This window comes from Mastomys coucha, chromosome X (assembly GCF_008632895.1).
Source record: "Mastomys coucha isolate ucsf_1 chromosome X, UCSF_Mcou_1, whole genome shotgun sequence".
In the NCBI taxonomy this organism is placed as follows: Eukaryota; Metazoa; Chordata; class Mammalia; order Rodentia; family Muridae; genus Mastomys; species Mastomys coucha.
In genome coordinates this window covers 73,136,675-73,153,763 of record NC_045030.1, presented here as the reverse complement: position 1 = coordinate 73,153,763, position 17,089 = coordinate 73,136,675, and the positions used below count along the sequence as shown (strand labels likewise).

Genomic DNA, 17,089 nt, shown 5'->3' with positions numbered 1-17,089 from the left:
AATCAGGGTAGGGCAGAAAAATACAGAGTGGCAGATGGACACGGAGAGTATGTTCAGCAGCATGGTAGACAGAAAGAAAGGCTGACTTGAGGCAGCAAAGGGTGGGATCCTAGTCCACCTAGCCTATCAGATAAGGGAGAGGATTGTAGACCTGAGCCAGCTTCACAAGGATAAATAGGGTGCAGGGAAGTCTCTGTCCAAGAAAGAATACATTCTAGAGCCTCTGGTGTGTCTAGGGGAGGTTTGGCTAGGGCCTAACAGGGCTTCCATGCTTGTCTAGGTGCTGATAGCCAGCTTCATAAGACCCCTGGGTCAGTGAGTCCTCTATGAGCTGGCTCTTTGCCCTGAAGCCCATTGCTCCCAGCAGGGTCCTGCAGTCCCTGGCAGAGGGCGCCAGGCATTCTCTGCAGGCCTCCAGAGGAGGCTGCTTCCTTTGTTTTGCAGACAAGGCTCCCATCCTTTGTTCTGAATCAATGTGCTACAGAGATAAGCCCCAAGAAAACAGTTGTTGCCTTTTGACACTGACAATTAGAGCCATAGGAAAATGGAGAAAACAGGAAATGACAAATGGTTTCAGTGACCAGGAGGAAATGGTGGCTGAGAATTGCTGCTTAGTGACAGTCCCTCTTGTGAAGGATAGCCCAGGTCTGGTTTTCTAAGCACATATGGAAGGGTCATTACATGAGTCAAGTTTCCAGAACTGCAATTGTATGGGACACTGACCAGCAGGCTTTGTGAAAGCTCAAGACTGTTTCTGCCTTTGTGGTTAAGCTAGGAAGCCTAGGGCTTGGGCCAGCAGAAAGTTTCAGGTAACTAAAGCCCCAGCTCTTCCTCCGGAACACCCTTTCCTGGCCCTATTTGGCCACATTCACCAACAGGTTCTGCCTTTCTGGAAACTTCATGCTGATACTCAAGAATCTGTGAACTGCCATTTGTCTCTGGGGCTTTTAGGATGCTAGTTAGTACCTTAGCTTATGTGCCAAGCAGGAGAGAGGCCAAAGGTCTGGAATGCCCCAATGCTGCCATGGTCTATCAGCAGCACAGATCTCAACACAAAGCCTGCTAGAAGTGAGCTTGTGCTACATCAGATCTAGCTAGCATCTTGATGTCTCCTGTGACTTTCTGTGCCACAGCCTTGGTCTGCACTCTCATCCTCAAAGAGGGAAAATCAGGTGTTACCAGCTCAATAGTTACACAAAGGGACTTTCTCTCCAATGTGAGGGTGGGGTCATGGAAGCCAGCAGAAATTAGATGTATGTCCCACAAAAGGTCCCTGGGTTGTGGTCTGATTTAGCTAAAAGTTACCTATCCTATGATCTTATACAGAAATAGAGTATTGAAGGAGGGAAGAAGAGGGTGATAAGAAAGAAAGAAGGAAAGAAAGGAAGGAAGGAAGGAAGAAAGAAAGAGCTGAGAGAGGAGGAGAGGAATGGAGAGAGTGGAGGAAAGGAAAGAGACCCTGATGATTTGGGGAGGAGGAGCAGGAGATGAGAGATAAGGGGGCAGGAGAGGAAAGGAAAAGGGGAGGGAGATGACAGAGAGAGATGAGGAAAAAGGAGGAAGAAGGGGAAAGGAGAAAGAGAGAAGAGGAGCTTGTTTTCTCTAGAAGGCACCTCCCACCCAGCAGCTTTCAGCAGGCACTGCCCTTTGAGTGTCCCCTATGGAAGCCAGCCCACTAGGCTACAGAAAGCACTCAGCTATTTGTCCCAAGCATTAAGGAGCTTTGGCATAGTTTCTCTATTACCCCACAAGAAAAAGCATTTTCTTTCATGGACCTGGGAAGCTAGACTTGAAAGCAACTACCCCCCATGCTCATCACTGTGAGGTACCCCAGTCCTATCTGCCTGAGCACTACCTGGCAACATAAGGCTTACAGAATAACTCAACCAGTCCCTTCAGCAGTCAGTTGATAAATATGGCTGCTATGCTCAGGGCCAGACTGTGCCCACATGTGGTTATTACTGAATGTCTCTATCAGAGTGGAGCTTACACTGGGCAGGGAAATGGACAAGACACAAGTCAGTTATTGTAGGTAGGTTGTCTTCTAAAGGCACTATGGCAAAGTGAAGGGACACTCAGTGGACAGATATAAGTAGAACCTTCAGGTCACACTATAACCACATGTGTCATACCATTTCTTTATTAGGAAAGACCCAGTGTGGTGTTGGTCTGTTGAGGTTATTCCTTGCCCCTCTGCATAAACAGCTGCAAGCTTCACTTAAAGTGCCAGGGCTACCCTTAGAGCATTCTGAAGCCATTGCTAGAGCTTCACTAAAAAAATGTCATCACAAGTAAATGACAGAGCTTTGTGTAGCTCATTTGCACCTTAGAGTTGCCTGTGCTCTTGACCAGAGCCTGTATAAGTCCCTCCTCCCTAGTCTTGGTGGTTTCAGGGCTGGCCAATCCTTGCAGTGTTTGCTTTAAATGTTAGGGGTGATCCCCAGGCAGAGGAGACCTGTCTTTCTTCTGTCTCTGCAGTACCTGAAACCTCTGGCTCACTCTGACCCACTGGCTACAGTGACAAGGGGCTGAAAGGGATTGCAGACCTAATGGAGACATCTCTCTGAACCTTCACTGCAGCATGAAAGGCACTGGACTAAGCACAGAATTTGTGGTGTAGGGAGTAGGAATTCTCCAGGCAGGCTAGCAGCAGTCTTCTCATGTGGCTTCTAAGGCCAATGAAGAGCTGGGCAGGGCTGGGTGAAAACATGATATTCAGAGTAGACAGAGTCTCCTGGGGTTTTGATAATTCAGTTTCCCTGGGAGCTTTGGGCTGGACAAGATTCTTCTGGTTTTAGCTGAGAAGGGAGTAAGATAAGGAGTGCTGTGACTTCTAGGGAGAGAGAAATCAATAGCCCTTGACTGGAAAGCACAGCTTGTTCTTCCAGGCCAGGGCACACAGGATAAAGAGAACAAAGCTGTGTGCATGAAAGCAGAATTTCCATTAAAGGCCAGAATCTCCAGAGGTCCTTTCAGCTCAATGACCATCTTCTACAGGTTTCTATCAGACAGGGCAGACATCCTGTGGGCATTGATATTTCATGCCTCAGAACAATAACTTTATGGTTCAAATGAAATCTGCCAAGGCTGGTATCCATCACCTTGCTCTCTGAGCCACTAATGGGACTCTGAGGTATGTCAAGTCATTTCTTCTAGACTCTAGAATTGAGAGAGGTTTAGCCAAAGTTATAGGTAGCTTTGGCAGGCTTGGCACAGACATTGAATTATGTCCCCCTAGACTGCCTAGCTTTTTGTGGGGTGACTCAGGTGCTTCCTTCTGGAGCATGACTCCCGAGTGAGGCCAAAGAATGACATGGGATGTGGAGTCCATAGCAGAGCGCTATCAGGAGATGGAGTTCCTGAATTTCTTGAATTCTCACTGGGTATCACACAGACAGGCACTGGGTAGGATATTTGGAAGTGTAGCCTGCCATCCTGGACATAGGCATAGAAGCAAAATGAGGTGTTAGACAATGGGTGTCAATGGGAGAAAGGTAAGTCCAAGGTGCTTAGACTACACTGCTTGCTTGAGTTCCTCACTGTGCCAAAGAATGCTAAGAAAAAAGTAATCTAGAAGGCAGTAAGAATCCTTCACAGATATACAGAGCCCTGTTGGTTGCAAAGGGCCTACTTTTCAGAGCTGTCACCTCCTGAGTTCCTCCCAATCCCCATGAGGCAGGCGGGCAGGCTGAGCAGGTGATTGTGCCCCAGTTGACAGATGAGGAAAGCAAGGCACAGGGGGAAGTGACTTACCTGCAGCATCGCAGCTAGGCAGTAGTGGAGCAGGCACCTGCCTCCAGGCCTTTGGATCCCAGCCGCCCCAAGGGGCTCCCTCTGAGGTGCTGTACGAGGAGGTGACTCGGGCCAGCTCATGAGCAAAGGAGCTGCCGGGCAGGAAGGACTCATTCCCCAGGGCCTGGCGGGATGGGGGCTGTCGCCCGAGGCTGACATGGGGAGGCCTGGCTTCCCCAAGCTTGCAGGCCTTGTCTACATGAGTCTACAACAACCGATTGAACAATCCGTCAGCTGTTTGGCTAGAAAAGGCTTCTGACTGATTTTGTCACTACCCTGACCAACTAATCTTTAAGTGTTGTGGTTATGTACATCATCTGGTCTGGGAAAAGCAAAACCAAATATCTTTGTGCTCTTAGCTTGCCATGGGTCACAGACTCCTTTGAAGATCAGTTGGAAGGTATGGTAGCTCTCCACAGAAAACGTACTTACCTTGTGACATCTCTTCCCCACTATGGTACCAATGATTTTTTTAAAATGCATTTTGGTAGATTTGGGAGAATACTTAATGCCCATAAAACGACTTCATATGAGTGATGTCACCTTAAGCAACATTGACTTGTTAGAAGCAGGAATAAAACTAAGTCAGATAGCTGATTCATTGACAATGACTTTGGCACCTTCAGATTCCTCCCACCCCTACCTGATATAACAGAACATACAATTTGTCTGTGGCTTGTAGGCACTAGTGTATAGATCTGCTAAGGTGAGTGCAAAAGCAGACAAGTGTGTGCCTCCTCTCAGACACATCCTGAGCTGCAGTCCTCACTGCACCAGACCCCTGCAGGATATTAAGGTTTTGGGGCTAGTGTGGCAGGAGATTCCCTGCCATCCTGTTTTACATGCCAAGGATTTCACTGTTTCTGAGTATGTGAAATGCATGATCCACTTTCTTCAGATACAGCAATTAAAATAACCTTACCCTGATGCCCACATTGCCAAGCTTCGCAACTTCACGTAGGTAGCCAGTAGAGCCTTGTCTCCCTGACATCTCACAAGCATCTAGCAGCAGTCATGTCTCAAAGGAGGGGGAAAAACTGCATAATGGGGAGTGGTTCTTTTTTTTTTCTGTGTCAAGCAGTGTCTCTTGTTTTTCATCTTTGAGCTATAAGTGGTCTACTATGTTCACCCAGCAGCCCAATGGAAAGGGGAATATTCACTCCTTGAATCAAAGCAAAAACATTTTGATGCATTCAACTCACTACAAGAAACACTTAGTGACCATCTATCAAGGAGAACTATTTTCAGTAGATGATATATTATAGAAGTATAGTCTATACATATATCATTTGACATAACAATGAAACCTACACTGGTAAATTTATCGATCATTTATTTTGCTCTCAGGACTAAATAGAGGGCTTTAAACATCTGATCTCACTCTGTCTACAAATAGCTAGCTATGAGGTAGGGACTATTATAGACCTTACTTCTCAGATGAGGATATGGAGGCCCAGAGAGATTAACTAAGTTGCCCAAAGTCACACAGCTATTTAGTACCAAAGCAAGATGTGGATATGGGTTACTTCACTCCCAGATCCACATGTAGCATGTACTAAGTTTCTAGATTGTGATGTGGAAAATAAGCCTTGAATTGGAAAAGTGTTATAGTGAATGTGCAGGCAAGTTATGTCAGGGGAGGTTCCAATAATTTTAAGATAAACTATACATATTTAAATATGGCAATAAGAAAATGACTAGCTTGACTATTTTAGAAACAATACATGTCTATTTAAAATAAACAGGCCAGAAACTCTCTCTCAAGTCCAAGCATTCTTTGCTCTTCTGATGACTTTTGCTATGCTAGAAAGCCAGCTTGTTGCCACTCTACTTGGGTAGCTCATCAAATTCCCATTTATCCTTGGAGCAAGTTCATCAGGGTGAGACAGAGGAGGACTGTGATTTTCTAGAATTCACAATTCTTCATGCCTACTTGCTTAGCTCCTTGATAACTCTAAATACTATTCTATAGGAGTTTTGCAGAAACAAGTTCTCATGGGTCTCAGACTGTCCTCGAACTTCCTGAACCCACTATGTAGCTGAGGATGACCTTGAATTCTGATCTTCCAGCCTGTCTACTTCCATAATTCTGAGAGTACAAATACTCCTTTAAACATTGGAATTTGAAAAGTCTTGATATACACACATTTTTCAGGTTCTGAAACTTGCCCTACTCCATGATGAGATTATTAAAACCAGGCACTGGGCTTATTTATAGGGAATGAAAGGTTTGTTTGTTTTCAGTTTTGTTTTGTTTTGTTTTAGTTTCTTAGGAATCCTCTGTAACTTCATTTCTTGAAAAGTTTTAATGATGAAATTACTAAGGGATGGACTTCTATTTACCCATAGGAGTTAGGAAACTATTAAGAAGCCATGGGAGAGGCTTTCAGTGGACAGCACACAGTTGATGCAAAGTAGAAACAAGGAAAAATTGATCAAAAACATTTAAATGAGGTGGGGCATAAGAGGGCAAGGTAGCAGAGGGAGTATGGAGAAGGACAACTAACATCAAAGACCTTTGAATAAACCATATGGAAACTTATTACTGTAGAAAATTAGTAAAGTACACATACACATATATGGAATTTAAATTGAGTTACCCTATAACAGGGGGAAATTATCTATCTATCTATCTATCTATCTATCTATCTATCTATCTATCTATCATAGTCTATCAAATAAAAGCCTAGTGTTAGACATGGGTTACTTCTTTTTTAGTTGTCGGGTCCTACAGATTCCCAATAATTACTGGAATCCCCATTATTCTTGGTTACTCAACAGTGGATGGTAAGACACAATTCTTTTTTTTTTTTTTTTTCTGAGACAGGGTTTCTCTGTGTAGCCCTGGCTGTCCTGGAACTCACTCTGTAGACTAGGCTGGCCTCAAACTCAGAAATCCACCTGCCTTTGCCTCCCAAGTGCTGGGACTAAAGGCGTGCGCCACCACTGCCTGGCAAGACCCAATTCTTGAAGATACCTGAGTTATAGAACCTGGAGAAATCAAGCTGGTACTGACCTAGAAGCATCATCCCTACTATCTAGCACTTCAGAAACCGAAAGGTGCTGTGTTTGCTACTAGAGGAGAAAAGGAATCAGTAATCTCATTCAGCTGTGGTCATTGAGAGCTTCAGCAGTCGCGGGCTTGGCTAGATACACCAACTGGTACAATTAGTGACACAGATGTTATAGTGTAGGAGAACTACTTGCTGATTGGATTTAAGGCCTTTTTTCATAGGGTGAAACTACCCCAGTACTGTTAATTGGTCCTAAACCTCATGGCTGGCAATGTTGTAGATCCTGGGGGGGAACCTATTACTAATTAGTCTGTTTGGTAGGTATAGTTTTAAATGGTTCCCTAATTTATTTTTATTCCCACAGATTAGTGCATTTCTTAACCCTCTTTTTTTTTTTTTTTTTTTTTTGTAATACATGGTGATGAACACAGAGACACACAACTGGTTAACATGGCAAAAATATGAGACTGTGAATACATAGACTTAAACAGAACATTATATCATACTCCTTCCTCCAAACCCTAGAATGGAAGATTGTAAGAGAAAAGGTAGCAGATGATGACAGGGAAACAGAGTTTTCCAGACATAACAGGGCAGTCAGTCACATGAACTCACAGTAGCTATGAGTATATGCACAAGACCTGTGTAAGTCCTGCACATGCAGGCAATACCAAGTGGATTTCATGGGTTAAAAAAAAAAAAAGGAGTATCTGATATACTGGAAGTGAACAGTATTGGTGAGGTTAGGGGAGGAATTAGCAGTCAGAAATGATGTGGTCAAATCATATTATATATATATGCATGAAATTCTCAGACAATAAAGAGGAAAAACCAGAAAGAAATGGACCTCCATCAACATTAGCATAGGCTTTCAGTACCTCAGGCAGAGAAGCCTGCAAGTGGCAGATGGAACCTACTCTAGCAGACAGTCGGTGCAGCCCTATTTCAGCAGCATAATCACTAGTGGCCTGAAGTACTCATTCAGGTGCAGCAAGATAGGAACAGACACTTTGAAAATCCCTACGACTCCCAGTCAAAACTCAAGGAAGGCAAAGGAAGGGATACTTTCCCCTAAGTGGATCTCACATGTAACAGTACATTGATCTTATGCCTAGAAACCTCTGGGAGTTAAAATGTCCCTACCAATCTTCTTTCTTTAGATCACAGTTTTAGACTATGTGGTGCAGTTTCTGTTCTCCATTAAATAAAAGGCAGGAAACATATATCTTAGCTACACAGAAGTCTTCTGGGTCAGTCAGAGTCAAAATTGAATGCTGTTTTTTTCTCTCCTGATTGCTGCTAGCTCAAACACCTGTGGTGAGCAAGGAACAGAGCTGAAGGCTGAGCCAGGGTCTGAGGTTTTAAAAAAAATCTAAGCTTTTAATCATCATGCTTCAAGATGAGGCAGTCTCCTCATAACTTCACGTTCCCTCGGTGTCTATCATCTTGCTGGACAGAGCAAGCACTGCTTCTAGGCCCTGGGCTTCCAGGAGAGACATCCAATTGATAGTCAAGTTCAGACAATTAAGGAAGGGAGAGGCAGGATTTCCTTTGGAGACTTCCTGATTGAAAGAGCAAATCTAATGTATGCATCTAAATTCACTCTCTCTCAAAGACTGATGAAACTACAGCCGGTCTCTGTCATTAATTTTGTTTTTAAAAATAAATTCCCATCAGGAAAGGGAATATACAAGAGGAGATAAGAGCATCAAATTAGTGAGGCTAAAAAGCAGACCTGGACAGGTAGGTACCACTATAGCTACTACAGAAGATCAAGAAAGGCAAGAGGACTGCTTAGACCCAAGGTCACAGGGCAATTTGGGATGCATAGCCAGACCACTTTTGGAAATAATAACAACACTACCAACAAATAAAGCCCTCAGACAACAACCACCCAACCAGAGCAAAGCAGCCTCAAGGAAGGTGAGCTGAAAATTGGCAGAGGTAGAGCAACTTAGTCTAGGTAGTGAGAATTTCAGCATGCTCTAGAGACTCAGAGAGTCTGGTACTAGGCGGGGACAGGGATGGGGAGATGGCCAACAAAAACCACATGGGCTGAAAGGTGTTGAAGAAACAAGCAGGCCTCTACATTCAGGGGTGTGTGCCTATCCCCAGCTGGCAGACATGAGGGCCTATCTCTTTGCTTGCCCTATCTCTTCTGCACACCTTGAGTTCTGTCCACAATTCTGCCCCATGTCTCAATATTGAGGTGGGAACTTAGCTCTCACTTCCCCCTAAAGCCTAGCTGAGGACAAAGTAGTACTGGGAAAGCTCAGCTTTTCTTTCCTCTGGAGGCATTTAGCTAGTAGTGGCCTGTGACTTCTTTTAGCAGAGTGTGTTGGTACATGCTTGTGATACTTAGCACTTGGGAGGCTGAGTAAGGAGGATTGCCATGAGTCTGTAGGCAATCTGAGCTACAGAGTGAGATCCTACCAAAGAACAAAACCAAGCAAGCAAGCAAGCAAGCAAACAAGCAAGCAAGCAAGCAAGCAACCAACCAACCAACCAACCAGCCAGCCAGCCAACCAACCAACCAACATTAATTAGTAAGTTGTGGAATCCAGAACAGAACAGGAATTATGCTAATAAGGATTCCCTTGTGCTGGGTGGAGTGTGATCATAAGGAACAGCAGTTCATTTCTTCACCTGACCATGGGTACAAACAAGTTCTCCACTTTTCACTTTCTTGTTACTCAGTGTACATAGATCTTCCACATCTTTACACACCATGCCATGTTTCATAATGAAAGAGGAAAAGTTATATATGTAGGCTGATAGCAATATGCTACTGAGAAATATATATTTCTATAGAGAAAAAATGCTGTATTCCAATATGTTAGCAGGAGTTATTCTTTGGTTACTATATACTCATATTTACATATTTTATTATCCCTTGAGGTTTGCGGCTTTTTAAAAATACTTTTGTGCATTTTCCAAGTTCAGTTCCAAAAGAAAAGATTACTTTTGCAATCAGAAAGCAACAAGCACAATAATAAAAGCCCATAATGTCCTCATGTCAAAACGAATAAGGATGAGCATGAAGTCTGTGTTTTAAGGACCACATGTGGAAGTCTAGGCAGAAGATTGGTTATTGAATGGAATCTACAGTATGCTCCCAATTCCTCAGAGGCTAGGGTTGTTTCTGGAGTTATTTCTGGGAAGTCAGCACTAGGTGTGATCTCTCAGAAAAAAGTAGGTACCCAGGAAGCTTCTCAGAAAATCTGAATATTTTATTTCTTACTTAGGATTGGGCGGATGTTTTATATTGTCTTTCACATCTACTGCAAACATTCTACAACAGGTTTCCTTGAGAGTAAACCAAAAGTCCTAGTCCTGGCAGTAATAAAAACAGTGTCATGTCAAAGGAACAACCCAAGTTTACAGAAAGCCATTAGAGTTTCAAGAGTTACTTTGGTATTTTCTGCTGTAAAGCATTTGTCTCTCTGGAGCTACTCTGTGTGTAGTACGTGGGCATGAACCTTAAAGCTGTGGGCCTGAAGTCTGCACGCTAACAGCAAGAGTTTGGGAATGTGCCTGGCAGTGGCTCTCTCAGTTCAGGTCTCAGTGCCAATCAACTGATGATTAGGATACAGATCACCTTAATGTGAACCATTTGACCCAACAGCAGGCACTTTCCCTGGTCTGAAGCCAGGAATGGAAACAGAGAACATATATCTAGGATGTGCATGTCCTATGGACCTGTTAGTGAAAGCAGAATCCATAGTGGAAGCAAAGGCTGTGAGTAACAGGAGCAGACAGTCTCCAGCACTGAGCTCTTCCAATGTCTGGTTCTCCTCTGGGATTTACTAACTGAGACATATGACACCTTTGAGTTCCTCAAGGACAGGCACTGTACTGACAACTTTCTGCCCAGGGCAGTGTTCTTTCCAATGGCCTGTGTGTCTCACTCTCCACCACCTTCCATCTATACCACTCAGGCTCGGGCTTCCATAGTGTGACTTATTTCCTTAGGTTCCCCCCAGAGAAGCTGGATTATATACTCCAGTGTGCTTGTAGCAAAGTTAGCATTTATTGAACTGAGAATTATTACTAACTAATTAATCCGGTGGTTGCAGTCAATGGAGTAGGCAGCGAAAAGCATTGAAGAACAGCTACTACCTATCCCCCAACCTTGGCCAGCCCATGTATCTGTGAAAGGAAAAATTAAAGCTTTAGACCTGTGCTGACTAGGAAGAAAAGTTATGGGCCTAAGAATCCATCACAAGCTGGCCCACATAGGCCTGGGAAAGAGCAAACAAGTTGTTAGATATCATAAGAGCTGGCAGGTCAAGAAGACATAAAAGTATAAACATAGAGGAAAACATCCAGGCAAATGAGGACATGTCCAAGGCCTAGGCCTGCAAAGACGTGCTGGCGGACACTAAGTAATGGACCATCTGGTCCTCTCAGATATGGTTTAAGGTCAGATGCTTTGTTGACTCAGATTAACACCAACCTTAGGAATTTTCCACTCTGTTCTGCACGTAATAGTTAATATTTGAACTAGCCAATCATGTATGACCACATTGATCCCTTTGTTCCCTCAGACCTTTTCCCTATATAAACCCCTCCCTAACTTTCAAGCCTCATGGTCAGCTCCACTATCTCCTGTGTGAGGTAACTGTGGTACCAAACCAGAGCGCCCTGAAAATTAAAACATACCTCTTGTAATTACATCAAGATGTGGTCTCTCGTGATTCCTTGGGTGTACGTCCTCCCGAGATTTGAGTGGGGGTCTCCCCCAGGGGTCTTTCATCTGCAAGTCAGTATTCTCAGATGTGTCTTTAGAACTCATGGTGTGAGGCACAGATGTGAAACCCAGTCAGGGCAGATCTGTCATTTGGACTAACACAGGCTGAGATATGAAACTGATTACCCCTACACAGGATGTGATGGTCCTTGCTGTGAGTTTGCCATAAGCCTAAGTGAACAATGGAGCCTACTTTCACAGCACAATCTTACCCTCAGACAGCAGAGCAAGGCCCAAGAGCTCATTCATCAGAGGTAGATTGGGGCATTTGGCAGGAAACCGGGTCATCAAAGTTTATGCTAGACTGATAAAACTTAACTGTCGGTCTACTAAAGACCCGTGGACAGAGCATTTGGAATAGCTCTAGTGTTTGGTGAAGATGCGTAGTCTGAGCCTGCCAGATATTTATTCCAGACAGCATTAGCTGTAGTGAGATGCAGCCATCTGGGGACATGTATCTATCTCAATAATAAATGGATCACAGAAGTGTGGGCTCTGGTTCTACCTTGGAGTTATGATGATCTTAGCCACAGGTATGATGACCTAGAAACCTGAGGCTTCGTCCATTTATAAGACTTTCTAGAACCATGCAGAATCCTAGTGTATAATGATAGACTAGTAACTACCCTAGCCTGGGAGAGTAACTTGTTGGGACATACTATTTTTTTTTTGGTATTTTCCTTATCTTTCACAACTATATTTTTGTTATATTTTCAAGTGAATTTTGTGTGTATGTATCTGTAGGTGTGTGGGGTGTGCTCATGCCACAGCACGTATACAGAGATCATAGGTCAACCTGTGGGAGTCAGTTCTCTCCTTCTACCACATAGGACTTAGAAGTTGATCTCAAGTTGTCATGCTTGATGACAAGCACCTTTACTAGCAGTGCCATCTCTCTGGTCCTCTCCTGTTCCTTCTTAAGAAATGCTAGTAGTTTATTTGGGACAAACCAGCATGTGGATTGCCGTATAGTCCTAAAAATGTTGACAACGAATCCACAGCAGACTCTCAGCAAATCTGTGCCTGGGTGTTATCCAGTGCTGAAGCAATGGAAATAACTTCAGACTCCTAGAAAGTAAGCAGCCTGCTTAGAATTTCTTTTAAGATAGGCACAACTAATGCTGTTGTAAATAATGAATCCTTTAATGTCAAGGTGATGCCACATGCAACAAGCATCAAGAGCTTTCAGGAAAACTTTACTTCACTTTGTATTGAAAATAAGATACCAGAAACTAATCAAATAGCAATCAGTATAGACTATAGCTTAGATAGAGCAGAGCATTTACAACAGTTGTTTAAAGCTTAAAGAAACATGTTAATAATCAAATAAGGAAACTTAACAAAGGATAGGAGCAATTAAAAATTGAACAGAGATTCTTGAGCTGAAAAATACGTTCAGCAAAATTTAAAAAAACAACAAAAAACAACAACAACACTATAGAAGAGAACAAAAGCAGGATAAACTAGACAGACATAGTAAGCTTGAAGATTAGGTGGCTTGAAAATAGACAGTTGGAATGAAGAAAACTTGTGAAAACTCTGGACAGTACGAGAAGAACAAATATTTGGCTGTTCAAGAAAAGATCTGAGAATGGCAAAGGAGTGAACAGCTTATATAAAGTGATAATAACACTAGAACATTTTCCAGCCCTTGAGAAGGGTTCAAATATACAGGTATAGAAAAGCCAAATGGCACTTGTCAAATTTAACTCAATTTTGTCTACCCTTATAACCAAGGACTCAGATAGTGAGGAGATTTTCATAGTACTAAAAATCTGTTAGCTGAGCTTATTATAACCAGTAGAGTTAGCTTTTCTAGAGAAGGAAGAAAGGATAAAGGCATTCCCAAGCAGAAGCTGAGAGCAGATCTTTCTGAGCCCCTTTACACAAGCAAACACTAAAGCAAAAGATACTAATGAGTGAAAATTCAACATGGGAAGGCATCCAACTCACAAGAAAGAGTAATTATAGAAACTGAGAATTATCTAATTTTGTAAGCATGGTGCATAAATTATTCATAGCTTTAGCATGAAGACTAAAGCAAAAATGAAAATATGAATACATTAATATACTAAAAGATGAGGAATATAAAAGTCATAAGGTAGGGTGTCAAAAATTCCAAACCTGAGGAAAAATCAAGTTCACATGGAAAGCATTCTTATTAGTATACTTTTTTCTTACTGTTTTTATTCTCTTGTTATCTTTACAACCACATGAAGTTGCTTACATTTAGAAAATTAATGATTTTTATATGCCTCTTAGTAGCCACAAGGTACTGTAACAGAAAACTCAAATATTATAAGGGGTGGATCAAACCTATGACTGGAACAATTTGCTTAACACAAAGGAAGACTGAGAGAGATGGGGAAATAGATTATAATACAATTAGAAAATAACTTTAAATAGCACATACAGTTAGATCTTATACACCACTAATTATTTTGAAAGTAAATGGGGGGAAATTATCAAATTAAAACATATAGAGTAACTAGACAGATAAAAATGAAAGACCCAATATATTGGTTGCAATAAACTAATTTATCTTTAAGAATGCACATATCTTAAAAATGAAGGGATGAGACAGGAAAATTTCATGTAAAAGGGATTACACAAAAGGAGAAGCAGCCATACTTATGGGAAATGAAATAGATTTAAAATCCAAAACAATAAAAAGAGATAGGGGAAGGTTATTTTATAGTGTATAAAGGGGATTGAATTTTAACAGCTCATTAACACCCAGACTCATTAGTTGAAGGCTCTGTCTGCAACTCATGGTGCTATTGGAAGGTAGCAGAGATTTAGGACATAGAACACAGTTATAAGGATTTAGATCACAGTGTGTGTGTGTGTGTGTGTGTGTGTGTGTGTGTGTGTGTGTGTGTTGGGGACATCCTTGAAGGTATTTTGGGGCCTTGGCTTTATTTTCTCTAGATTTAGCTTTCTGTCCACAAGAAATAGTTTGTCCCACAATTCATTTTCTCTGTAATGTTCTCTGTAATGTTCATTCTATACACAAAGCAGTGAGGCCAAGCCCACCATGGACTGAAACCTTGGAAACTGTGAGTCAAAATAAATCTCCTCATTTTAGGTTATCTCTAGTATTTTGGTACAGTGACAAAAAACTGATGAACATATGCACTGAATGTACAAATGTAAAATCCAAAGTTTAATAGACTTAGAGGGAGAGATAGACTCCAATACAATAATATTTGGAGACATTAACACTTGACTTCTGCCATTTTCTCTCTGGTGACTTTCTAAGGTGGAACCAGCTAGGAGGCACAGCCCGCAGAAGCCTCAGAGCAGTGGAGACAAGGTCCTTTCTACCTCCATCTACAGCCAGGAGGTGCATATGTTCCACAGCCCTCTGTGCACCTTTCCTGCCAGAGGAGAGCAGCTCTCCAGAGAGTGCTCTGACCCCAGGACTCAGGTGAGACCATCATTTTCTCTCCAGTGACTTTCTAAGGTGGGGGCAGCCTGGAGGCACAGCCCATAGAAGCAGCAGAGCAGCTGGGACAGGGTCCTTTCTACCTCCATCTGCACCCAAGAGGGACAGCTGATCCACAGCCCTCTGTGAATGGGTCTTTCGAGGGAACAGCTGATCTACCAGGAGTGCTGACACAGGCTTAAAGACCCACAGGAGGAACAAGCTCCAGCCAGAGACAGCAAGAACATCTAACACCAGAGATTAACAGATGGCTAAAGGCAAATGCAAGAATCTTCCCAACAGAAACCAAGACTACTTGGCTTCATCAGAACCCAGTACTGCCACCACAGCAAGTCCTGGATACCCCAACACACCAGAAAAGCAAGATTTGGATCTAAAATCATATCTCATGATGGTGATAGAGGAAGTTAAGAAGGACATAAATAACTCTTTTAAAGAAATACAGGAGAACACAGGTAAAGAGGTACAAGCCCTTAAAGAGGAAACACAAAAATCACTTAAAGAATTACTGGAAAGCACAACCAAACAGGTGAAGGAATTGAACAAAACCATCCAGGATCTAAAAATGAAAGTAGAAACAAGAATTCACAAAGAGATAGAAAACCTAAGAAAGAAGTCAGGAGCCATAGATGTAAGCATCACCAACAGAATATAAGAGATAGAAGAGAGAATCTCAGGTGCAGAAGATACCATAGAAAACATTGACACACCACAAATGCAAAAACTCCTCTTTTCTAAGAGAACACAAATGCCAGCCCAGGCTACTATACCCAGAAAAACTCTCAATTAACATAGATGAAGAAACCAATGTATTCCATGACAAAACCAAATTTATACAATATCTTTCCACAATTCCAGCTCTTCAAAGGATAATAAATGGAAAACTCCAACACAAGGAGGGAGACTACATCCTAGAAAAAGCAAGAAAGTACTCTTCCAACAAAGCTAAAAGAAGATAGCCACATGAACAGAATTCCAACTCTAACAACAAAAATTACAGGAAGCAACAACTACTTTTACTTAATATCTATTAATATCAATGGAATCAATTCCCCAATAAAAAGACATAGACTATCATATTGGATATGTAAACAGGATCCAACATTTTGTTGCATATAGGAAACCCACCTCCGTGACAAAGACAGACACTACCTTAGAATAAAAGGCTGGAAAACAATTTTCCAAGCCAATGGTCCCAAGAAACAAGCTGGAATAGACATTCTAATATGGAATAAAATCAACTTTCACCCTAAAGTGATCAAAAAAGATAAGGAGGGACACTTCATATTCATCAAAGGTAAGATCTACCAGGATGAACTCTCAATTCTGAATCTCTACATTCCAAATGCAAGGGCATTTACATTCATAAAAGAAACTTTACTAAAGCTCAAAGTACACATTGCACTCAAACAATAATAGTGGGAGACTTCAATACCCTACTCTCTGCAATAGACAGATCATGGAAATAGAAACTAAACAAAGACATAGTGAGACTAGCAGAAGTTATGAAACAGATGGATTTAACAGATATCTATAGAACTTTTTATCTTAAAACAAAAGGATATACCTTCTTCTCAGCACCTCATGGTACCTTCCCCAAAAATCGACCATATAATCAATCACAAATCAGGCCTCAACAGATACAAGAAGATTGAAATAATTCCTTGCATCCTATCAGATCACCACGGACAAGGGCTGCTCCTCAATAACAACATAAACAATAGAATGCTCACATACATGTGGAAGCTTAACAACACTCTACTCAATGATAACTTGGTTAAGGAAGAAAGAAAAAAAGATATTAAAGAATTTTGATTTAAAGTTTAATGAAAATGAAGCCATAACATATCCAAACTTATGGGACACAATGAAAGCAGTCCTAAGAGGAAAACTCATATCTCTGAGTGCCTCCAAAAAAGACACTGGAGGGCACCAGCAATTTGACAGCACATCTGAAAGCTCTAGAACAAAAAGAAACAAATTCACCCAAGAGGAGTTGAAGGCAGTAAATAAATTTAGGGCTGAAATCAACTAAATGGAAACAAAAAGAACTATACAAAGAATCAACCAAACCAGGAGCTGGTT

The 17,089-nt window shown here is 42.0% G+C and overlaps 1 protein-coding gene across 4 annotated transcripts in view; it reads right to left on the bottom strand.

Moving 5' to 3' along the window:
- Positions 1-17,089, bottom strand: part of Mamld1 (mastermind like domain containing 1) — a 121,592-nt gene that overhangs the window by 5,811 nt on the left and 98,692 nt on the right. For 3 of the 4 annotated variants that reach the window (XM_031363425.1, XM_031363416.1, XM_031363431.1), the window contains one exon: positions 3,754-3,997. The exons of the other annotated variant lie outside the window; for it this stretch is intronic. In XM_031363425.1, the coding sequence (XP_031219285.1) occupies positions 3,754-3,997 (244 nt within the window). The remainder of the gene's footprint in view (positions 1-3,753; positions 3,998-17,089) is intronic. 4 annotated transcript variants of the gene reach the window in all.